Source organism: Leishmania panamensis, assembly GCF_000755165.1.
Source record: "Leishmania panamensis strain MHOM/PA/94/PSC-1 chromosome 2 sequence".
Taxonomy (NCBI): domain Eukaryota; phylum Euglenozoa; class Kinetoplastea; order Trypanosomatida; family Trypanosomatidae; genus Leishmania; species Leishmania panamensis.
The window spans coordinates 195,160-219,125 of NC_025865.1; the positions used below are offsets into that span (position 1 = coordinate 195,160).

At 58.2% G+C, this 23,966-nt stretch overlaps 5 protein-coding genes across 5 annotated transcripts, besides 1 other annotated feature; all 5 read right to left on the minus strand.

The window, feature by feature from the left end:
* Window positions 1-5,351: 5,351 nt before the first annotated feature.
* On the minus strand, window positions 5,352-7,922 carry LPMP_020410 (hypothetical protein; the record flags this gene model as incomplete). Its single annotated transcript, XM_010699884.1, has 1 exon — window positions 5,352-7,922. The coding sequence occupies one exon, from the start codon at window positions 7,920-7,922 to the stop codon at window positions 5,352-5,354; it is 2,571 nt and encodes an 856-aa protein (XP_010698186.1).
* A 1,231-nt stretch (window positions 7,923-9,153) lies between these two features.
* On the minus strand, window positions 9,154-10,635 carry LPMP_020420 (hypothetical protein; the record flags this gene model as incomplete). Its single annotated transcript, XM_010699885.1, has 1 exon — window positions 9,154-10,635. One exon carries the CDS (start codon window positions 10,633-10,635, stop codon window positions 9,154-9,156), a length of 1,482 nt encoding a protein of 493 aa, XP_010698187.1.
* A 1,558-nt stretch (window positions 10,636-12,193) lies between these two features.
* LPMP_020430 (hypothetical protein) lies at window positions 12,194-12,682 on the minus strand (the record flags this gene model as incomplete). The annotated part of the gene is made up of 1 exon (XM_010699886.1): window positions 12,194-12,682. The coding sequence occupies one exon, from the start codon at window positions 12,680-12,682 to the stop codon at window positions 12,194-12,196; it is 489 nt and encodes a 162-aa protein (XP_010698188.1).
* A 754-nt stretch (window positions 12,683-13,436) lies between these two features.
* On the minus strand, window positions 13,437-15,944 carry LPMP_020440 (hypothetical protein; the record flags this gene model as incomplete). Its single annotated transcript, XM_010699887.1, has 1 exon — window positions 13,437-15,944. The coding sequence occupies one exon, from the start codon at window positions 15,942-15,944 to the stop codon at window positions 13,437-13,439; it is 2,508 nt and encodes an 835-aa protein (XP_010698189.1).
* Window positions 15,945-16,650: 706 nt separating this feature from the next.
* Window positions 16,651-17,181: a repeat region.
* A 2,012-nt stretch (window positions 17,182-19,193) lies between these two features.
* On the minus strand, window positions 19,194-23,540 carry LPMP_020450 (protein kinase, putative; the record flags this gene model as incomplete). The annotated part of the gene is made up of 1 exon (XM_010699888.1): window positions 19,194-23,540. The coding sequence occupies one exon, from the start codon at window positions 23,538-23,540 to the stop codon at window positions 19,194-19,196; it is 4,347 nt and encodes a 1,448-aa protein (XP_010698190.1).
* Between the last annotated feature and the right edge of the window lie 426 nt (window positions 23,541-23,966).

Consider the following 23,966-nt stretch of genomic DNA (forward strand, 5'->3'; position numbering starts at 1 on the left):
CGTCGATCGTCTTTTAGCCACGCGACGAGCCCCTGGAAAGGCACCTGTGCGACGCTTACTGGAGGTCGGTGGGGTGGTGGTGGTCAATACTCTTCCCAAAGGCTCGAGTGAAGCAGGAGGGAATTGCCGATGGAAGGAGTGCAGCGTGCTCGTCGAGTGAGGTTGGACTTGCTGCTCATCAGCCTCGTGTCCAACGGGTTGCTGGGCATCTCGGCCCCCACCTCCGCTGTGGCGTGATGGGTCCTGGGAAAGACGAATTTTCTCACTCCCAACCGTCGCTCTGGCCTCAGCCTTACTCGCCTTGAGAGGCTCTGCAGCAGCTGAAGAACACAGTGCAACACACGCTAGTCCCTCCTCTGCCGCCTTCGTATGAGTACCATCGGCGCTGAGGCCCCCCACATCCTCTCTGGGCCAAGTAGAGGCAGGGGACTCCTCGGCCGACGCCGCCGGGTGGCCAATCGCCGAGGAGGACGTCAGTGGCTGCATGAGGAAAGTGGGGCTGCTCTGCCGCCTGCGATAAGCACTCGGATCGCCACCGACGGTGGAAGCACCGCGGCTTACCTTTGACCTTAACTCCAAGAGCGAAAGATGTGGAGAGAGAGGGGGGGGAGGGGGGAGGGGGAGGGAGAAGCAGCAAGCAACGAGAGGGAGAGAGAAGGATGAACAGATCAGCAGCCAGCAAAAAGCGCCCTGTGCGGATGCATCAGCCACTTGCTGTCACACACACTCGCACTCTCTTCGCTCCCTTGGCGGTTCTGACTCTTGCCCCGCGTGGCGCGTGGGGGTGGGAGAGGGAGAGAGGGGACAACGCTGGAGATATGGGGAGAGAGGGGGAGAAAAGGAAGAAAAAGGGATTCTACTGGGCACCGCAAAAGTGGAGACGGGAAGAGAGGTGGGCAAGCCAGAAAAGGGGGTGGGGGGTGTAGAGAGAAGAGGTTTCACCGACGCAAGCAACACCAGCAGGGAGGTGGTGAGAGAGGGAGTCACGCAGAGAGAGAGAGAGAGACTCTAAGCACGTACACCCTCAGACACACACCAAAGTGGAGGGCTGAAGAGCAGGAAGAATCCACGCCACGCCGAAAGAACACGAGAGGGAAAAAAGGGGGGGATATGCAGGCAGGGGAGCCAAAGGGCGGAAAAAGTGGAAGAGCACACACACACACACACACACACGCACAGAGAGAGAGAGACCGGCTTCTTTCTCTGAGAAGACACACGAGTATGAGAAAGCGGAGGAAGTGGAGACAGACAGACAGAGAGAGAGGGAGGGAGAGAGAGAGAGAGAGAGAGGGGGGAGTGTGATTGTGAGTGAGCTCCCTCAACACAAGATGAAGGAGAGCGAAAGTGGGGACCAATGGTGAAGCAGAGAGCACGGAGGGGCGAGGGCGAGGACGTATCCGTGTGTGTGTGTGTGTGTGTCTTCTTCCCAGGACCCACGTACTTCTCGCTTTTGCTCTCCTATCGCTGTCGTGCGTTCTTGTCACCGAGGCGAGGGGGGGGCGGTCACACGGAGGCGAATGGGTGCTGAGCGTCTACGCTGCCGTGCGGGGGGGGGGGGAACGAGAAGGAAAGAAGCGTACAAAGGGAAAGCACAAAGAAACAAAAGAAAAGCCCAAGAAGAGGGGGTAAAGGAGCCGCAACCAGAACGCTTCTTGAGGCGGCAGATGTACTCAATGAAGACCAGAAAAGAGGGGGAAGAGAGAGAGAGAGAAAGGGGGCCAGCAGGTGTCGGTGGTCGAGTGTGTGTGTGTGGGGGGGGGGTGCAAAAATGATGCGATCAAACCCACAGGAAAAAAAAAATGAGCCAAAAAAACGATGAAATTGCGGAGGAGGTGGGCGAAAGAGGTGGTGGGAGTCATTAGAGCAGAAGAATAAGCACGAGTGGCAGCACTGACCGCCACGCTCCTTCTCCTTTTTTTTTGCTTTTGCCTCTCCCTCGTTGGCGGCTCCCCTCCAGAGGGTGGCGACAAAGCCGATGTGGGCATGGCGTCGCGGTGAACGTCTCTGCTTGCGCGCGTACGCCAAGAGGACTCCACAGGCGGAGCACACACACACATGCATGCATGCACTCATGTGTGTTATCGTGGCACTCCGTAAGGCTCGAGCGAAACGAGTAGGGTGTCCGCCTTCAAAGCACTTCTTCCTCCTTTTTTGATTTCGCTCCAGTGGAGAGAGTTGAGGAAGTGCAGTCCGCCGTGTATTGTCAACAGCGACGCGCACTTGCTGATTTAGGATGAGAGCGTTGGTAGTCGTGGTCCCGCCGGCAGCATGGAGTTATGTCGCATGGCACCGAAGACACACACACGCACACACCGAGAGAGGGAGGAAGAGTACACGTCCCATGCAAACACACAGGGGATGCGCTAGCAGAGTGGCAACGGTGGCGGAAAAAAAATAGGAAAACGAAAGGCGCACATGCACGCAGCTTCGCGACAACGGCGATCTCCTCCCCTCTGCACAACGGTGGCCGCTCCAGCAGCCCAGCAACAGTGCCTCTGCAGTTGTCGGTTGTGTCGAGAGCTTTCACCCCCCCCCTGCTGGTAGGCGGTGGCGAGAATCCTCCGTACTCGCGCCAAAGAAGCCAAGCCGCCGCTACGCCTCTGCACGCACGCTTTGGGGGAAATAGTGAACGTGGGGAGGACCTTCCACGCGGCGCCGGCGGGGGGGGGGGGGGTCCGTGAGCGCTCAATACCGCGCGTGGCCCATCGCTGTGTCCAGATCTTGTCACTGTGGTGTCACTGCCTCTGCGGTGGATCCGCTGCAGTCAGAGAGGATTAAAGCGGTAGATGTCACTAACGTCATGCAGAGCCCGCAGCGGTGTGTCTGCGCGGAAGTTAAACGTCGTCCACGCCAACCCACGCATCTCCCTCTGACGAAGCGTCATCACGGCAATCATCGGCCACTCCGCCACCCCCCCCTGCGTGCGCGCGCACCCGGGGCACTAAAGCGAGTTGGACCTGGCCGTTTGCTGGAAGTCACCGTCAAACCAGAACACACCCGATGACGATGCAGTGCAGACAGTCGGTGACAGCGCTGCTTCTCTTCGCACCCACCACGGCCCTCACAGTCCCTTCCTCCCTCTCCTCCTCCAATGCGCCTCGGTCGGGGTTGCCCGCGCACCGTTCGAGGTTGTTAGCCTCCGACGGCAAAGTGCAGTACATCCTCACGAAGGCTTCCGTTGCGCTTAGGAGAAAAGGATAAAGACCGCTGTTGGTGCACTGAACTGTGCAGCAGCCACAGAACACTTTGCGCGCCTATTGTTCGACGCTGAGGAAGTGAGCGTCTGAGACCCTCCAGCCTCTGCTGCTGTGGACGTTGCAAGGGGTGCTCGGTGTATTGTTGCGCTTGAGCGGACCACCGTTGTGGGAGTTCGACGGAAGCATCAAGGAAGGAGCTGGAGGCACGCGACGACATTGAAGGCGCGGTGAGGCGCAGTGAGGAGTCTCCGTCGCGTACGTCATGTTCACGCTCGACAGGCGTCTGTTCCTCCACATTCGCCTCCCGGAGGGAAGCCCTGCCCGCCGAGATGGTGTGACGAGGGTTGACGCCGCAGAGGAAACCCCCTCCCTCCTACAGCGATATCTTCATTCATATGGTTCACTATGGTGCCTACAGTGCCAGCCCGAGAAGTACAGCCTCAGCCCCAGGGGATGAGAGAGAGAGAGAGAAAGAAACGGAGAGCGGAGCGACGTCGAATCCCGTTCGAACGTGTGTGTGTGTGTACGTTGAGGTGGAAAGAAGCAGAAAGAGAGGGAGCAGAAGAACGCACCAGCCGTGATCTGTCGATAGCGCCATGGTGAGAGGGGGTAGCAGAGCACGGAACGAGGGAAGAGCTGAAAATGCGGCAGTATTCGCACTTCTCTACTCCAGCCTCGACCGTGAGCTCCTCGACTCTCTACCCTACCCTTTTCGTGGTTAGGGCCAGGGTGCCAAGGAACGGCGGCTTAACAGAGCCGTTTGTCAGCCACGCGAAATCAAGGGGGGAGCATATACACACAACCCCAGAACGCCAGCGCGTCCGCTTCTCATGGGCAGAGTTGCACGCTTCTCATTCCGCGGTGACTCAAGCGTCGGCGTGTGTAGGTGTGGAGGGGGGGGTGTGCGTGTGGGTGTGGAGGGGGGGTGTCTCAGTTGCGTTTGGTGTTTCCGCTGCCGCTGTTTCGTGCGCATCGACAGAGCAGCGATAGAAACGATGCGCGCGCACAGAGAAGAAGCCGAATAAGAGAGAGAGAGATGAAAGACAACAGATAAAAGGAGCGGGCGGCACAGCGTGGTTTGGGGGGAGGGGAAGCGGAGGGGAGGCGGCAGCGTAATGTACATCATGCCATCCTTCTCAAGAGCCATACCGGGTCAACCATGACGCCTACGCAGCCGCGCTTTTTGGGGGAGGGGAAACCACCAGGGAAAAGAGAGAAGTGAAAAGGAAAAGGCCCGAGTACGGGTGTTGCGTGTGTGAAGTCTGCATGACCGAGAAAGAGAGAGAGAGCGACCCCGCCTCGAACACGCCGTCACCACACCGATAGGATCACTTACTCGCCCACCCCTCGCACGATACCCCCGGTATCGACGCACGCACACACACACACACGCCCTGCTGCTGCTGCTGCTGCTGCCCCTGTCAGACCCCAGCCAAAGATACACCCACGCAGTCCCCTGACAAGCTCAGCAGCAGCAGCAGCCATGTGAGCCCTACAAGGCGAACAAAGGAGAAGGAAGAAACCGAAAAAGGAGGAAGCCGTGGTGGGCCCTGTACATACGCGCACGCAAGTCCGCGACGCCGCCGTAGTGGCGCCGAGGAAGGTGACGAAATGGGGGGGAAGAGTAGGGGGATGCCCAAAGTGCCTGCAACGTGAAAAGGGAGCGACGGGAGAAGACGAAGACGAAGAGACAGACAGAGAGAGACGAAGGCATCAAAGACACGGACAGAGACGAATGAAAGGAAGGCAACAGAAATGTAGACTACATTGGTCCCCCCCCCAGTGTCGAGTACACACACACACGCACGCACGCATTGGGCGAAAGAGCCAGGGAGAGAGAGAGAGATTTCAACACATAGGTGGCCCTAAACGCGTGAGGCGGTATGCATACATCGGAGAGAGCGCAGTGGTGTGTATATGTGTATGCGCTTGTAAGTGGGCTTCTGGGCGCCTCGCGTAAGAAGCGACAACGGAATTTTCGCCAGAATCACACGTCCAGTAAAAATAAGAGAGAGATGCTCAGCTATACATGAATAGATGAAGAAAGTTGTGTGTGTGTATGGGGGGGGGGGGGGGGCTATGGAGGAGAGAGGGTGGGGCTCGTGTTCCTCTCTGTACGTATCCATCTCTCTTTACAAATAAGAGTGCCGTCAATCATGCCACCCTCGGCTCACGCCCCTTTGATGCCTGGCACCGCATCTTGTTCGCCTTGGACGAGGATGCAGCGGCGGCGCCACTGCTGGGGTCACCGGCCCGTACCATAGACGTCCACTGCGCAATGGCGGCCGCCATACGCTGCTTCAGTAGAATGGAGTACTCGTCCAGCACCCACTGCAGCAACGCCTCCTCGCCGTTGGTCCCGTGCCAGAGCACATCCAGCCCGTCGAACACGACAGCAAGCTCGTCTGCATAGTTGTCGACAGCGCCACCAGCGGTGGTGCTGCTTGCTGTGCTAGTGGCGTTTCCGGAAGCGACACCAGCCGCGTTCGCCCCCGCTCCCTTCCGCGTCTGCGCAGTCAAGCTTACCGCGCAGCTGGAGAGCTGCACCGTGAACCGAGTGGAAGGCATAAGGCGGGCGATGGCGACCGCGGAAAGGGGCACGCTTGGCTCTGCCTCCTTTGCAAGTCCGTCGCCGTCTTTGGGTAGGCTGCCGCTCGGCCCCGCGGCCAAATTCGTACGCGGCGAGGTACATGGGGAGCTAAAGCCACGCGAAGCGGCAGCAGCAGCAGCAGCAGCACAGAACGGCCGCTTTGTTGCCATTAGGATTGCCTCCTCGCCACCTTCGACGCTGAGCTCGTCGGAGAACGCCCCACCACCGCCGCCGCCGCCCTTGGCGCTATTCGCAAACCACGTCAATGATGCGCCCTTACCGCTGTCCAGTGAAGGTCGCGAACCCGCAGCCGCAGAGACATCCGCCGTACTCACAAGAATGTCGGCGAGCTCATCTAAGGACCGTCGACGTGTTCGACCGGAGTGACCTCGACTGTGGGCGTGAGTGGCATCCCCGCTGGCGTGAGTTCCCGAGAGCGCAGTGAAGTCGTCCGCGTCCTCGTTGGGGGCCGCAGCGGATTGCCCGAGCGGCTTCGTCACGAGCCTCGCTGCGCTGTAACAGGCCGCGATGTCGTCCGGAAGCGGAAGCGGCATTGGCACGACGCGGTTCGTGTTGGGCTGCAGCGTGCACCGCGCCGGCAGGGACTGCTCCAATACATGATGCCCCTGGAGGTCCCTCGGGTGTGAACGCGGCTTTCGCGGTGACCGCTTGGCGCTGTCACCAGCGGCCCCGGTGCTGCGAAGCACAGCGTCGCTACAGAGAGGTGGAAGCCGCACCACGGATGCCTCGTTGGCCTGCTCCACCAGCCTCTCCACAGCCGAGATGTTTGGATACACGGCAACTCCGCCAATGACGGACTGAGCAGCGGATGCGTATGGCGCCGCTGGGGAAAACATCGGTGCTGTTTCACCCGCAAGCGCTGCCTTGCGCGGTCGCTCGCGGCACCCCAGCAACACATACGAGCCGCTACAGACGGCCGTAGCCCCTGACACCATGCCTGCTGCCGGCGGCGTTGTCGTCGTCGGTGTCGGTGCTGCCGCCCTCGCAGCGGTAGCGCTTGCACCGCCGCCAGATGACATTGCTGGCAGGCTGATGAGGGGTTCCATGGAGGTGTGAACAGGCATCGCCAACACTCCGAAGAACGGAATCGTGTTCCGCAAAGCGGCCCAGAGCTGCGTGCGGATCTGGGCAGCCAGCGCAGCCGCAGCGGCCGCGGAAGTTGGACCGGAGCTTACAGAAGATCCGCCTCGGTACACGCTCGGCATCCCGCGCCGTCGTGGGCTGACTTTGTTGGTGTGGGACTTGACTCCCTTCCCACCCACGCGACCCCCAGCTCTCTGGCTACTTTCAGCATATGCCGCATCATCTTCCGATGCCTTGGCATCCATGGTGGCAGCGACGTCCTCACCGTCACCCCCCTGCTGCTGTAGCTGCTGTTGCTCCAGCTGATGACGCCGGAGCTGCTCCTGAAGCTGAAGGTGTTGCCTGTACAGCACCGTCACCTTGCTGTTTGACGCGACGTCGCGCACAAAACTGAGCGGCAGCAGCTCAGCGCGGTGGTACACGGCACCACATGCCATACGAACATCATCCACCCCTGCAAGCACATCACCTGCCGGCGCATCAGCTGCCTTGATGCTGAGTGAGGTGGCGGTGGTGTGGAGGGATGCTGTGGAGGGCCCAGGCGAGGCACGACCCTTCGATGCTGACAGAACCGACGCTGACGTCGACGACAGAGGTGAGGACGGCTGCTTTTCTGTCCTGGTGCCTCCATCCCTCCCCACCCCACCAGAGTGCCCCGCGGCACCTGCGCGACTCTCTGCCGCCGGGGGCGTCGCCTCCCCCTTGCCGCCGACGCTGCCGCTGTTTCCAGCAGCAGTCGCCGCAACCGGAACTTCACTGTCGGCCGCGGCGGCACTTCCGATGGCCTTCGCGCGGCGACTTCGACTGCTCTGAGCCAGCGCCTCCTGCTTGCTGACGCGGGTTGCAAGCTCTGCGAGGGCTCCCTGGAAGACCCCGCCGGTGCACTGCTTGCTGAGCGGAACACACTCGTCCTTGCCACAGTACACTTTGATGAAGGACGAGGTGGGCCCGGTAGCGGTGAAGCTGAGTGGTGAAGTAATCGAGCCCGTTGGTGGCGCGGTTTGCAGGCCAGGCGGGGTGGTGGCAGACATTTCCCTTTACTTCCTCCTCTCTGGCCTGTGAGTATGCCTCACTCTCTTGGTGATCACGACTGGCAGATCCTCCTTGCCTGTCTGTGTGTGTGTGTGTATATACGTGGCCGGGTGTGCTATCCAGACGTCGGTGTCACTACGTGAGAAGCGAAAGCACAGCGTGGTGAGAAAGGGGGGAGGAGGAGGGAGGAGGAGGAATAAACAAAAAGGCGAGAAGAGAGAGAGAGAAAGAGAGAGAGCCTTCTTGCTGATGTGATGCGCAGGCGTGTATGCCACGTGCGCGCCTACAGACAGACACACACAAAGCACCGCCTCCTCTATACAACCGTGTTGATCGGCAGAGCCATAACGCCCCAGTGCTCTCTCGCTCTCTACACTGCTGGTCATACGACCCTCTCTCACGTACTGTGGTTGTCGATGTTGTGGTGAAACCAGCGACCGCTTGTTCCGCTAAAGTAAAGACCCTGCGGAAGTGAAAGTCAGAGACGTGCGCTCCGCACCTCACCTTTCCCTTCTTGGGTTTCCCCTTTGCCGCTGCTTGTTATCGCAGCAGCGCAGGTCGAGTAGAGGGCACCCAACAGGGGAAAGAAAATGCGCAGAGAAATAAAAGGAAGGGGGGGGCGCGGAGTGCCGGAGGCGAAGCGGGGCGGCACACAGCACAGAGGGCTGATGATAGGGAGGCGGAGTGCCGCGATGCGTACGCCCCCCTCATGACGGGGAGTGACTGCGCGTCTGCGGCAAAAGGGAGGGGGGCGGGAGGAGAGTCACAACGCCACTGTTTCTTCTCTCACTCAGGGGAGGTGACTCGGGTCGCGGTACACCCCCCCCTCCCCCCCCCTCCTCCTCTCCTCCTCGTCTTCCTCGAGTTGCCTGTTGTTGATGCTGTGACTCGATTCACTCGCTTTGCATTTAGTATATACCCTCCCTCCCTCCCTCCCCCCCTCCGATGTGTGTGTGTGTGTGAGCGTGTGTGTCTGGCAGTTGATAAGGAGGCAGTGAAAGCAGAAAAGAACGTGTCGTCGATGCTCGGGGAGCAGGGCAAGGCGCCACACGTGAGCCCCCAACCCCCCCCCCTCCTCCCCCCTCCCCCGGGAGGGGAAAGCGGAGTCGCAGGATGCCCTGTGGCAAACGTGGGAAAGGCTGCCGCGTGACACAGACGCACCAACAACAAGGGTAGACACAACACCCACACAAGTGCAGTGGTAACTGCGGAAGTTGCCACTCTAGTCCATCAAGCCACTTCGTACATGATGAGCTCAATCACAATGCCCACGCCGCTGACCAGCGCATTGAGCTTGAAGAGCGCCTTGAGGAAGGGGATGCAGAGGGACGTCATGAAGAGGTTCAGCCCCAGAACCACTAGCACGACAACACCAAAGGAGGTCGTGAACAGCTTCGAGATAAGATCAATGACGTCGACAACCGCCACCTCCCCGACGTCCTCCAAAAACTCCACACCGTCGGCATCTTTGGCGGCATCCTCGCACGACACGACAGCACCACCGCCCTGTCGATGCTGGAGGCAGCGCTTGCTGCGACGATTGCGATTGCGTGCCGCCGCCGCCGAGCGGGTAACCCGCCCGGATACGCGCAGCACCTGGCGTTTCAGAAATTTATAGCTCAGCATCGTGTAACCCACTAAGCTAAGAGAAAGCAAGATGGCGCCGTTCTCCACGATGATGCCACGCCATCCGTGTTGGAGAATGAACGAGAACCACTGGCCAGTGCAGAAGGGCACAACCATGTAGAGCCGGTCGCCGAGGCTGGCAAGATGGTGAGAGGTAGACATGCGGATGTGGCGGTAACGCAGTACCCCAGACGGAGGAGAGGAGGCAGTGGTAGGGGAAGGAGACCCAGCGCTGCGAGCATCACGGGTGTCGTCACCGGCCTCAGCGGTGCGCCGCAACTCGGCCTCCTCAACGAATTCGTCATAGCGATCGAGCAGTGGAAAGAGATGTGTATCGCGGGCATGCTTGCCATCCACAATGTCCTTCACTTTGCACAGAATGCCGCTGAAGAGGCCGGTAAGCAGCGACACCACGAGCCACAGCCACGACGGTGGGGAAGCGGAGGCGAGCATCTGCGTCCCCGCGCTGCCACTGCTCGAGGGAGATGAAGAAGACGACGAGGCCGGCAGCACTGACCCTGCCGAGGTGTAGAGCCATCCGCATCCACTGAAGGTCCCCAGTGCCCAGGCCACCGCCATCAAGTACTCGCCTCCGTTGACCTTGTGCACAGAGAGGTAATACGTGACGAGGATTGCTGCTGCGCTGAAGAACAGCACGCGCAGCAGCAGTGATGCAAAGATGCCAATGCCAAAGCCGACAGGAAAGATGTAGTAGTAGATGAAGCTGTAGTGAGCCCGGGTCCTCACATCTCCGGTGATGGCGCCGCCGTAGATGGCCGTTGCCATGGACGACGCCGACGATGAGGCAAACGACGCTTCAGCAGACGCAGACGACGTCGCGAACCCTGCGCCGCCCCCGGATGCCGTCAACGCAACACTGCTGCCGCCGGCCTTGGAGAACGCGCTAAAACTTTCAGCGAGTGGCGGCTCCGATACAAACGCGCTGCAGTACGCCACGTACACCGCTGCCAGGGAGTAGGGGACCCACAGCAGTAAAGAAGAGGCTGCAAGGGCCGCCTCAAGCGAGCGACCATCCGTCCCACCCGTAGAGGCCCGGCGCGAGCCTCCGGATGAACGCGACTTCATTCGAAGAAGACAGAAAAGGCAAGAGAGGAGATGCAGCACACACAGTGGCAGAGGAGGGGGGGGGGAAGAGGAAAAAAAAAACACCGCAGTAATATATGCGGCCAGGCTGCACCAAACCACACAAACGGCAGGAGCGGCCTGGTAGCCGCGGTGGACGAGAGGAGGTACAACCCTGAATGAAAAATGTCCCCCAGTTCACACGGGGAGAAAGGACACGAATCAGCAACGCAGCACACAGTGATGGGGATTGGGAGAAGAAAAAAGGAGCAGATGCTAGCCGCTGTCTCCCTCCCTCCCCCCTCTTGCTTTACTGAATGGAGATGAGTTGTGTGTAACCCACAGTTAAATGTGCTGTTGCATGCGTAGGTGCGTAGGGGCACGTATATGGGTGTGTGTGTGTGTGTGGGTGGGGGGGGGGTATGTGTGTTCCGACACAGCGCAGATGTTGAGCGCGATACACTTGTTGCTAGCGCACAGTGCACGTCCCAGTAGCTCGAAAGAGCGGGAAGCACGGAGGAGGGGAAAAAGATGTGCAAGTGGATCATATAAGCATCGGCGGATTTGTCGGCACGCACAAATGAGAAATACATATACATATATACATACACATATACATATGTATATATGAGGGAAAGGTGAGGTGCTGGTGGGGTGCGCAGTGATGTGCGCTCGTAACGACGACGGCCGTTTCACCTGCCGTAAGAAGAACGAGAGAGAGAGAGAACGAGCCACAAAGCTTGCCTTTTTCCCTCGCTAGGGACAGGGGGGAGGGTTTCCCCCCACTTCCCTCCCATCCCCCCTTCCTTCCTTGTGACAGGAAAGACAGAAAACGGCCGTGTACGAGAGGCATAAGAAAGAGCGCGGGTGATTAATGCTGTGCCTACCCAGCCCTGTACACACCGACGCATACACACTTAACCGAAGCGCATATGCACCGCCGTGCTCCGCGGCACAGAGGACAACAACAAAAAAAAACGAAGGGGGGGAAGTGGAGGCGTTGAGCTCAGCCCCCCCTCTGTCTTCTCCTCCTCCTCCTCCTTTCATTCTTTCCACTTGCCCTCTTCTTGGGAGTCAAACAACAAGACAAACCAAAAGAAAGGACACACACACACATACATACATACTCATATATACTCATATGCGATCACATCGAAACATACTAAAACAACGCACGCATGTGTTTGACTGCAGAGGGAGGGAAAGAGAGAGTGTGTGTGGTGTGTGTGTGTGTGTGTGCCCGCGTGCGAAGAAAACTTAACGACACCCACACACCGCACGCGCGGACGGCGCTCTTCACGACCCGCCTATTGTACATACTCGGGGGAGATCGAAAAGAAACACATAAAACAACAAATAAACTGTACATACTCGTGTGCGTGTGTGCGCAGGTGTCGTCTGGGTATGTGTGTATGTATATATATATATATATGTGCCACTGTTGCTGGGGTCGTTGATGGCGCGAGCAAGGGTGCCGGCATTTCATGAACACCCGAGTTGCCTCGCTTCGAAGAAGAACCCCCCTTCTCGATTTTCTCTCGCCTTTGTAGGCCTTGTGTCCTTACGAGCGTACGAAAATGAGGCGGGTAATGTCCTTCTCCTTCACCACCAAGCTGTGCGTGCCACGCAGCCCGAAGCCCTCCTCCTCCAGCGCCTCGATGATGACGAGGAAGATCATGGTACGGCCCATCTGATCGCAGTAGTGCTGCCCAAGGTCAACATGCCAGCTCTTGTACGCCTCAGCGTCTTCGCCAGAGGCCACTCCAGTCGAGTTGTGGTTCGGGGAGGAAAACTCCTCCCTGCCCTCTGCCACGCCATCGGCGACGGCACCCCCGGCCTCGATGCGGTTCACTGTGCCCGCCTGCACTGTACCGCTGCGGCTCGTCAGGAGGAACTTGGCAGGTTCACTGGGGCGCTGTGTAGGCAGACTCGTCGTGGTCTGCTTCGGTAGTGCGCGCTGAAGGGCATCGATCGTGTCCTGGCGTATGCTCGCCCCCTGGATGGTGACGGATGGGGGGTTGAAGGTGCAAGTCACGATGACGTTAGGCATTTTCGCTTGTATTCTGAATGAGTTATGTTGTGGGAGTGTATGCCTTGAATGGGCGCTATGGCGGGTGGACGAGCGGCGAGGTATGAGAAACGCAGCGGGAACTGAACAGACAGACAGACAGAGAGGTTAGAGAAGAAAGGTGTGCTACCAAATCGATGACCCAAGCGTAGACGAGCCAACAAGAGCCCAAATCAAAGCCCAGGCAGTGTGAAGATAGTGGGCCAAGGGACTTGGTGGAGGAGCCCTCCCGCTTGTTTTTCGTTAAAGAGTCGGGCGGTAGTCGCGGTGGCGCCTCTCCTCGTACGACTACAGACACACACCAGCAGAGCAGGCACATCACGGCGGTTCCCTTCACCTCTTGGTGATGGGAACTTGAGGATTGATCTTTACCCCATTAGTCTGAGTCCGCCTACTGTGGAGAGGGGGAGGGGGAGGGCCTGGAGAGCCAAAAGGGGAGGAAAGAAAGGAAGGGACAAAACGCAACAAACGTACCGATAAGGAGGGCAGAAGTGATTTGGTGCACACCTCAGCCCTCTTCCCCCCTTCCCCTTTGACTCTCCAGGCCCTCCCCCTCCCCCTCCACAGTAGGCCGTCGGCTCAACATATAAACAAAAAGCTGAGAGCACTCCATGGGATATCAGCAGCGAAAGAGCTGCTCGTGACTAATCCATTTTCCTTTCTGGTGGTCTCTCCGCTCCCCCGTCCCGCGCCACCCCTTCACACACACACACACACAACCGCGGCGGGAACGGGGCTACTTGGTCCCGTCGGGAAGGCTGAACTCTACCGTACGGCGCGATGTGCGGGAGCTAGATTTTCTTCCTCCCTGGCCACCAAGAGCAGTGTCTGCGGCGGTGGTCCGCATCTCATCCTGGCTACCGGTACGGCCATGCGGGCCTGCTACAGTACTGCCGGCGAAGGCGCGAAGCTCATCTGCAAGCGTGCCGCTGGATTTCGCCCCACCAAATCTCGTAGCGGAGTCCCTCCTAAGTGTACCTGCAACAAGTGGTGTGCCACTACCAGCAGTGTGCGCATGGCGAGCTCCCCGAGATCCCCCGCCAGCTGCGTCCACGTCATCAGCTCGAATGTAATCGCGGCTCCCTCGGGATGAAGCGGCGGTGGAGTGGGATTTGGCAGCGGTGTGTGGCCTCCAGAGTGCCGACACTGATGCGTTCTCGCTGGATGACGCAAAATTGTCGTCGTGAAGAGGCATGTAGGATCGACTGGGGGCAATAGAGGAGACCATCGGCGTTGGCAGAAGTGAGTCCAGAGGGGGCCCTGTGCCAGGAGCTGCTTGTGAGGCATCCGCCGGGTACAGTGGCGGCGGCGAAGGAAACGACTGAGATGGCCGCGCCGGTGAATTCCACAATACCGGGGACAAAGCGGCTCGCTGAGGCGCAGTCGAGACCTTAGAGTGCCGCGGAAGGTCACCCCATGCTGCGCTGTCCGAGAACGGCGCTGGCATCTCAGCGCGGTTGAGCGAGGAATACGACAGGGCTTGGGTGCCATCGCGTCGCCACCCACCCGCTGACACGATGCCGTATACTTGTGCCTCTTTCCCACTCTCCTCCTCACGCATACGACGGCGCTGAGGCGGCGGTGGCGCGGTGCCGCCCAGCAGGAAGGAGCCCGTGACGAAGAGCGGCGCGACGTAGTGAAACCCCGGCAGCCACGATAGTGCAGACCCGACCGCATTGTAGCGAGGGATCATAATCGCCTGAGCACCTCCTCTACGGGCGTCGCGCACACCGTTGAGCCCGCCGCCCTCCACGCGGTGCCGCACCCGCGGAGGCTCGTAGAAATCCCGCGTCTCGCTCATCTCGGTTGCTGACCCAGCGAATGGCACTTGATTGGAAGTGCCTGTGGGTGCAGGAGGTGCTTGCGGTGACGCGCTGGGAACCGCCGGCGCCGCTGGAAGGCTACTAGGGCCGCTGATCAGCGCCGCCTCCTTGCCACCAAGGCTCTCGTAGGCGCGGCGACAGAACCACGAAACACCATGCAGAACGCCCTGTGCGCCACGATAGAGGGAGCCACGAGAGGGCATCAGCTCTGTCAGCCCCTCCACACTGCCACAACGGGCACGGTTGCTGGCCGTGTGGTTCGGCGACCCAGAACCGTATCGACGATAATACTCCTCTTCCTGCAGTGTCATTGGGATGTAGCGGGCAGCACCCGCCACGCCCGCGCGCCGGCGACGCTCAATGTCTGCTCCCTGCAACAACAACGGCGAACCTTTGTCGACGGGCGGGGTACCGGCAGCGATGGAGGTAGAGTTTTTCTCACGATCGTACCCCCCAGCCCCACCGCAAGCCCATGGCTCTACCACGCTCATCTCCGGCACCACGATACCGTCCCCACGATCCATCGCCACGCGCGCCGCCGCCCAGTCCACTGCGTAAGGACTTTGTGGGCTCAGGATGGCAGCGTAAAGACGCGCGGCGGAGCCGCACAGATACGCTGGTGGCAAGTTCGCTCGAGTGTACGACTCCATGGCGCTACGCTGCTCTACGTCGTCTGCAACCCTGTCGTGCGGCTTTTGCTTCCTCTGGCGACGCAGCAGCAAGTCCACCAACCGTGGCGTCGTGAGATAGGTGAGCAACGCCGTGTCCGTATGTTCCGGCCCCAGGGCAAACTCCCTGGCCGGCCGGAGGACAAGATACGGCGATGAGATCTGTGCCATCGATGTAGAGTCCCGCACCTCCGTCTGCATGGTGTGCAGTAGTACGCCGTTGACACGGGCAACAGCCCGCTGCGCCGCCTCCGCGGTGGAAAATATGCACAGCAGTACGGCGCTGGTGTAAGTGGGGCGCCACGGCATGTCGGGGCTGGGAGAGCGGGCAATAAAGTAAAAGACAGCCGAAAGGGCCCCCTCGCCGCCGCCCCGGCCGCCCGCAGCGCGGCCACGGGGGTCGCCGTCGTCCGCCTTGTCAGCAGCCACGCTGTTGAGAACAGAGATGGCGTCGTGCACATCATGCACCAAGTGATCAGACTGAAGAAGTCCAAACAAGAAGGCGCTCCTGTCCACGAGATCAGCGGTAGAGAACGTCACGTGTCCGGCTGGCGGTATCGATGCCGCTGCAGCCACCGAATCACTACCGCAGCCAAGTGGCGGCGTCGTACCTGCAGAGCCGGAGTACAGCGCCATCGAACCCTTCGACTCTACACCGCTTCTCGGCCCACTCGCACTCGACCATCTCAGCTCTGCTACGTTCGATGCCTCGTACCCGTTGCCGGTGGCGGTTGTGCAGGGAGAAGAAAACATGCCGTGCACGTCTCCGCGTTGGCAAAGAACGGAGGAGGCGCGAGTCGGGAGGCTGGAGAAGACGATAGGGGTGCGTACAGCACCGTCCTCCGTGGGTGGCCCCTAAGAAGTAAGGAATGCAAAGGTGTTGGCGCCAAGTCTCGCAGCGGATGCAAGGAAGGGGGAAGGGGGAAGGGGGAAGGGGGAAGGGGGAGGGGTGATACACAAACCAAAGGAAAAAGAAGACGACCACCGGTGCGAACTACAACGTTGTGGAGGTTGATAAGCAGAGGAAAGGGGGGAGACGGGAAAGAGATGTGTGGGGAAGCACACGGTGTTTTTTTTTTTTTTTGGGGGGGGGGGGGGGGAATTGCAAACACAGAGAAGAAGCGACCGTGAGGGTAGCGGGATCTCGAAGGAAGGAGAGGAAGACGCCATAGCGGACATAAAGAGCTCAGCCCAAAAGGAAGCCACTGAGGAAAGGCCCAGGAGACACACACGCTGCCGGTGCACGACTCGAAAGGGAAGATTCTGCTGTGGTAGCAAGCACGTCCGCAGGAAGAGCATACGTCGTCCACTGCATACGAGTATTATTTTCGTTTGTGAAAGATACTTGTCGATGTTGGGGGAAGATGAAGCACACGCATCCACGCACACACACACACATGGCACGCGCAAAAGACCCCAAAGAGAGAAACAAGCTCTCAAAAGGGATCTTTATTCCTCCTCTTCGTCAATGTGCCCATTCTCTGCCACACAACAGGAGTCCAAACCACCACCCCCGACCTCTGAGACAGACCCGATCGCGCGGTGCAAAGCAGCCTTAGATACGTGTTACAGTAATACGCCGACCCTGTCGCTTAAGCACGCCTCCTGCCTCCAATGCTACCCACTCCCACCCTGCTGCGCAGGTCGTCTCACAGTCGCTCCCATCATGCTGCTCACCACCTGGAGCATTCCTCGGGGTGGCACAGGCTCCCCGCCAGTAGGCGACGAGGGCCGGGTGAAACACGCTGCCCATCCCATGGATGGTGCAAACGTGTTCCGTGTTGAATGTCGCTCCGACGCAACGCCGACCAGAACCGGACCGCCGACGTCAGTGGCGGTACATCGCTCTGGCCGCCCCACGTCCTAAGGCAACCCGGCCCTGTCACCACCAGAAGTGGTTCAGCGTTGGCAGGGATAGGGAGGCGGCCTGGGTTCCCCACACAGAGTGGAGGTAGTGGAGTCTGAATGCCACACACCGAGACGCGTCCCCCGACATCAGGGTGGAGGGGAAAGGGAGGAGAGGAGGGAGGGGGAGAGAAGCTCATGAAAAGAGCACCCGCCTCACGCAGAGGCAGAAAAGAGGACGAGAAAAAAAAGCGCATGCAAAGCCGGAAGACGACCCAAACGAAAAGAAAGGAGTACGACACACGCACACACAGACGTGCGCAGGCAAGAGCGGAGGAGGAGGGAGGAGGTGAACGAGGTGAAGCGTTGGGTGAGGGATGAAGTGCGTAGCGGGAGGGCGCACTGAGGATCGTCTCGAAGAATTACATCTCTGGAGAAAAAAAAAAGAGCGCAAGGAAAGGTGCCGGAGGAAGGTGGAAGGGAGGGAGGGAAGGAGGAGGGGGGGAGTAAAGCCAAATACACATACATATATGAATATATATATATATATGTGTGTGTGTGTGTGGGTGTGCGTGGGTGGGTGAATGTGAGGAACGAGGGAAACAGGGGAAAGATGCATCGGCATGCGAAAAGTCAAGTGGTGTGCACACACAAAACAAACTAAACCAACAAAACGGACGCGAAACATGAAGGGGGGGAGGGAAGCGAGGAGGAAAGGGGAACGAACGAGCAGAAATATAAAAGACGAATGAAAGAAAGCAGTACCGTCAAGAAACAAACTTGAGACAGAGAGAAAGTCAGGCGTGATATGTACAAGACAGTCGAAGAGAGCCTCACAAAGAGCAAAGGCGTCATGTCAGCAAAGACAACTGACGGGATCGAGCACACATGCTGGTGAAAGCGAGTAACGATGTGTGCCTGTGTGTGTGTGTATGTGTGTGTGTGTGTGTACTGGTCAGTCGCATTATCTTTGCTGTTATGGGATCGCCTTTGCTGTTGTGGGGGTGGTGGTTCACTTGGTGCGAGGTGTGATCCTTCACACACACACACACACAGAGAGAGAGAGAGAAAGAGAGGAAGCACACATACGCACAAAAACACAGGGAAGCATATATGCGGAAACACGCTGAGAAGGAGCACGACTGGTGGACCCGTAATGATGATGATGATGAGCGGCTGGTGCTGTACAGAGAACAAAAAAAAAAGCAAGGATGACTACACACGAGGAACGTAAACCGCACACGCCCACCGGAAAAAGAGGCGCGCGTGCGAAGAAACAAAGACAAGGCACTCGCCACAGCACAGCACAGCACACACAAGCAGCGCGGTCGCCAACGTGGGAGAGAGAGCAACCAAAAAAAAAAACAGAAAACGCCAACACAGCGGTGGGAGGAGAAAGAGGGTGGGGAACAGGACCCGAACAGACAAGATGGTAAAACCACACCTCACCATCGAAACGAAGAAGAAAAGGGTGGCACGAGGAGGTGAGGGGGAGAGAGAAGAAGCGAACAAAAGACCGGGAAAAATGTGATTGGGGGGGGGAGTAACCGGCGTGCAGATGGAACTAAGGCGCAACACAAACCTCGCCACTCTCAAAGAGAGAAAAGAAAAGAAAAGAATCGAGGAAAAGACGCACAACCCTGCGAGAAACGTGGTGGCGGGTGGAGGGGGGAAAGGCAAAGCGTAGCAGCGCCTCCTCACTACGTCCTTACACACACGTGGAAAGTCAAGTGGGGGAGAGGGAGGGGGGGCACACGAGCACACACACACACACACATGTACATGTATAGATAGATAGATAGATATCTATCTATAAACACGTACACTCTGACACGCGAGCCAGAAAGATCAGTACAGATCAACGGAGAGAGAAAGAGAGAGGGGGAGGGGGGACGAGGAAAGGACGGAAGCGAAGGTCGAGAGAACAAACAGGAAAAAGTTACCGCAAGAAGATAGCATCACCAGGACGCTTCAATGATGCCCTGCCGTTGACAGCGTGAGAAGATCACACACGTGTTCACCGTAAGCGCGGCAGCATTCAGGACGCAAAGCTGTGAAACAGAACCCTTGGTTATGGGAAGGAAGAAAAGCCCTGCCGCCCCAACGCGCGCCGACACCTCCTTGACGTGGGCGTCATGGGTTTTGCTCTGACCCAACCTACTCGGTAAGTTTTGAGTCAGGCGACGATTGCTGTTCTATCAGCTTTGACGAGTCGAGCGATTGGGCACTTCCGCCGCCAGAGTGCAAGTCGAAGTCGACACCGGCACTTACACACCTCATGCCCTCGTTATTGTTCGGTACATTGGAGCTGGCTTGGTGATTACCACCAGACCCGCCTGGCCTGCCACCCATGCGGCTGCCAAGTCCGTTGCGGTGAAACGCTTGCTGCTGCTGCTGCTGCTGTGTGCGATGGCGACGCGCCACCACCTCCACCATCCAGTCATGAATGGAGGTGTCGCGGGCTTGCAGGATGGGGTGGTAGAAAAGCCTCGCTGCCGTGCTACGCTCGTTGGGATTGCGCTGCAGACAAGCGAGGAGGAAATCGCGTACGCCGGGTACGTCGCATTCAATGGCCAGCTCACTGTTCTCGCCCATGGCGCGATAGTACTCACACATCTCTGGAAGCCCCAGCGCATGCTGCGGTAACTCCACCGACAGCACCTCGGCAGCGATGCAGCCGATAGACCACACATCACAGGCGCGCCCATACGGATCCCCGACCAAAATCTCAGGAGCCATGTACGCGAACGTGCCTCTGATAAGTCGCAGGCCGCCACCATGTTTGTGCACCGCCGTGCCAAAGTCCGTAATCTTAACGTGCCCCTGGCGAAAGAGGACGTTGTCCGGCTTCAAGTCCCGATGCACGATCCGCATGTTGTGCAGATAGGAAACGGCACTGATGATCTCTCGCAGTAGGTGTTTGATCTCGGGCGGGCTCACCAGCTTTCCGCTGTGAATCAACGAGCTCAGCGAGCCGCCAGTACAGAGCTCCATGAAGATGGAGATGCAGTTGTCGTCTCGTTCGCAGTAGTAGTATCGCACAATGTTGGGATGCTGCAGTGAACTCATAATCTCCACCTCCTGGGCAATGTCACGCAGCTGTGAGCCGACCGCAGTGGCTCCTTCACCCGTCTCCTCCTCCACCCCTGCCGCCCCGGTAGACCCCGCGAAGGTTGCGCCTGCTGCAAGGGGCCCAGTGCTGCCTACACAAGCCCCAGCGACTCTGCTGTACCCTGGCTGCACCTGCTGCTCCTCATCTTCGTTCGACTCCTCCTTCAAGTACATCCGCTTCACTGCGCACTTGGCTCCTGTGTGCTCCATCTCTGCCTCGAACACGTTACCAAATGCGCCTCCACCGAGCCTGCGGCCGAGAGTGTACGGTGGAACCTGAAAAGGCTGCGATGGGGACTGCCGCCCTTGCCGCTCCTGCTCCTGCTGAGGCACCGGGAACGAGAGACAACTGAGCTCCGACTCCACCCCGATGCCCGCCTGGAAGAGAGCGTTGAGGACAGTGGTGGAAAACGGCACCAGCAGGCGGGAGGAGAATGGCACACTGACCGGGTACGCTGTCGGTGAGCAGGAGAAGAAAAAGACGGGCCGCTTCTCCACTTGTAGCCACGAAAGCGCCGTCTCCAACGCTGCAGAACCCTCTGGCACATCTGGGGCATGGATTAGTATTACTTTGAAGCGCTCGGAGTCGTGCTTGAACGTGCTGTCAAGCGTTTGAAAGCTGCTGACGCGCGCCAGCACAAAATTGCGTTCCCACAGCGATGGTGCCACTTGCGAAAGCACCCCCACATTCCCGCAAAACAGCAGCGCCGTTACCTTGAAGTTCTCAGGCAACTCAGAGAGTTTCAGCAGCGGCGGTTGCCTCTGCATCACACCCTTTTCGTCATCACGCCCTCCTCGAGTAAGCTCCCCTTGACTGTCGTTTCCCCAGCTGTCAGCAGTCTTCTTCCTCGCCTGCGCTCCGGTGGCCCCACTGGTGCTGCTGGCCATCGCTTGCTCCGTAGGCCGCAGCACCTGCGTTGTGCTCATGCACGCCTGCGCCCTGTGAGACGCGTGCTGACCCATGTGCGCCTGATGCTGCTCGAAGGCCATGCAACCCAGCAGAGGCGTTTTTTCACGATACCCCTCAAACTGCTGCTTGGCTGTGCCACCAGCCTGTAAAGAACGGGTGGTCAGGAAGGCGTAGTTCTCATCCCCCAGCGTCATATCATCTTCGAGCGCGTCCCCTCCACCGTCACTGCCATGCTTTCCACTGTGAGGCCGATCCGACAGGCGGTAGTAGGGTGGTGCGTTAGCAACCGGGTAGGTACTGCCTTCGGTCAGGGCTCGCAGGTTGCGCACCACCAGAGAGGTTTCATCCTCCATGTACTCATCATTGGCATCCATGCCGTCATTGCCTGCTGTGTAACCCCTGCCACTGGTCCCTGCCGCGTCCCGAGGTGTCTTCGCCGCACCACCGTGGCCGCAGCCGCTTCCACTTTCCTCCTCCTCTTCCTCCCTTTCCTCCTCCTCCATCTTTTTCTGCGCTGCGCATACCACCTCCTCGCGGAAGTACTTTGCAGCCGCGTCTGCATACGTGTTGTGATGCAATACGAACACGGCAACCGCGTACATCAAAGCCACCGCTACACTGAGCATCGCCGAAAGCGCAATGCAGACGATGACTTGTGGGCGGCCAAACACCGCAAGAAAAATAATGCAGAGAATCGAAACAATGAGCAAACCTATCAAGACGCACGTGACAGCGCCTCGGTGTTGTGCGCTTCCCAGCCACTGTCGCACCAAAAACAAGCAGGTGCTGCGAAGCTGGCAAGCCTGTTCTGTGGAGATGGCGTCGAAAAGCCGTGATGAAGCACGGTCGAACGCGGCACTGTAAGGGCCTTCCTTTTCCCAGGTTAACGCAACATCTGCAACAAGTGAGCGGAGCTTCGGCTTCGACCACCTCACCAAGAGCGGGTTCAAGTACACTCCTTTCAACTCGAAAACGGAGAAACTTATGCGATCCTCCAGCATATAGAGCTCTTGCTCGCGATTTGGAGTCCAATTTGAGACAAGGGAGAACGACGCATCACTTAACCGGGCGCGATTCTCCTCGAGAGAGGCTCGAGACGATTGGCGCTGCAGTCGCAGCTCATTCCACTTGATGATGTTGGCAAAAAGATAGAACAAAGAAGGTACGCAGAGCCACTCTAGTTCACCACGATAACTGCCAAATGAACGCCAATCTGCAAGACCGTCTGTATGGTACTGACCCCTACTTCCCCCGGCAAGATTCTCTACACTGCGCGCAGGCAATTCTCTTCGTGCTCCACTGCTTTGTGTTCCGGTCACTCCATTACCATACGCGTAGTGGGTGTCGCTAGTGGACCTAGTGTCACTTCTCCGACTTGTGTTGTTATGATGATGAAGGGGATTTGAAACTGCTGCTGCACTGTCCATGTTGCCACTTCCACCCTCACGTCTCGTGGAGAAGCCCCCCAGAGCCTTTTCACTTGTCCCCAGCATCTCGCTCAAAAACTGGGCACTTCGTCGACTACGACTAGCACTCTCACGCGTGTTAGTTGTGACACCATCGCTGGGAGCGAGATTCGTATCCAGCAACCGGCCTGCGCAAGCAACAGCAGCGGAGAGACTATTAGAAACCTTTACCTCCGCAACGTCTCCGGATCCTGATCCCCCTCCCCAGCCACTTTCTGGAAACTCTGCTTCAACGCGGACCACAGGCACCGTAGGGCTAGCAATTAGTGCTGTCGGAGATGTATCACGGCTTCGGCGGCGCAGTGCATTTTTCCCCGCGGAAAAGTGGCAGAGCTGCTGGTGCAACGACTGCATGGACTTCTCCGCCTCACCAGAGCTCTTTCTTGACCCAGCACCCCTCTCATTATACACTGTTGAGACTACTACTGGCTCAGCTTTTGTCAAAAAGGCCACTCCTGTGGATACCGATGCATTATGATTGTAGGAATCAATAGAGACACGGGTGCTATCAACGCCGGCTTGATCAGGAGTCGACGCCGATTTTTCGATGTTCTCAGGATCTATTTGTACCTGTTCACCTTTCGCACCCCCATGCCCAGATAGTTCACGATGTGGAGGGAAGGCATCAATGCTAATATCTGATCTCCTGCATGAGCGACTAGTCAAGCTGTAACTATGCTGAGTTTCGCCATCACCACCCAATTTTTCACAGTCCTCGCAGTCAGGACCCTCAGCGTCAAGCTGAGGGCCCATTCCTTCGGATAAGTGATTGTTTTGCGAGGTAGCGATTCTGCTACGCACAGTCATCATACTCCCTGCAACCCCGCCGTGACTTTTTCGATGAATAGATGAAGGCCCTTTTCCTGTCTCACCGACCCCAGGTACCTGATTCATTCCTGGTGCATAGGAAGTCTGTCCCAGCGTTGGTGTCGCCTCCACGCACGCCACAGTTGGGTGTGTATTTGTTTCATCTATTATTGGGCTTTCCCTACGTCCACTGTCCCCGGAAGTTCGCATTCCGCCGATCAGGTGCAAGGTTGAGAGTTCCCACAAGTGGATATCCAATTAACCCCTGCTTCAGTGGGCTTCCCTCAGCTCTAGCCAATCTGCAGAAAAAAAAAAGAGCGAGCTACTGTACTGAGAACCCAGCCTCGAAAAGTGTGCAGGGACAAAGCTCCCAAGTACCACAGGAAAGCGCTGAGAAAACAAAAAGCTGAGCTCCCTGATCACTGGTACTCTACACTCGCTAACCCTGCTTTCCTTGCTTATTGGTAGAGCAATATAAAGAAAGCAGACTTTCTAGTTGACCGTCGGAGCGCCGCTTCCTTATTCCCAGTGCCGCGCACAACAGGCCTTTGCCTCCCCAAGCAAATAAAAAATGTAGCAAAAAGGACTGAGCTATGGAAGAGAGGAGCTACCTTGTGGAGCTCCAGCTCCTGAAAC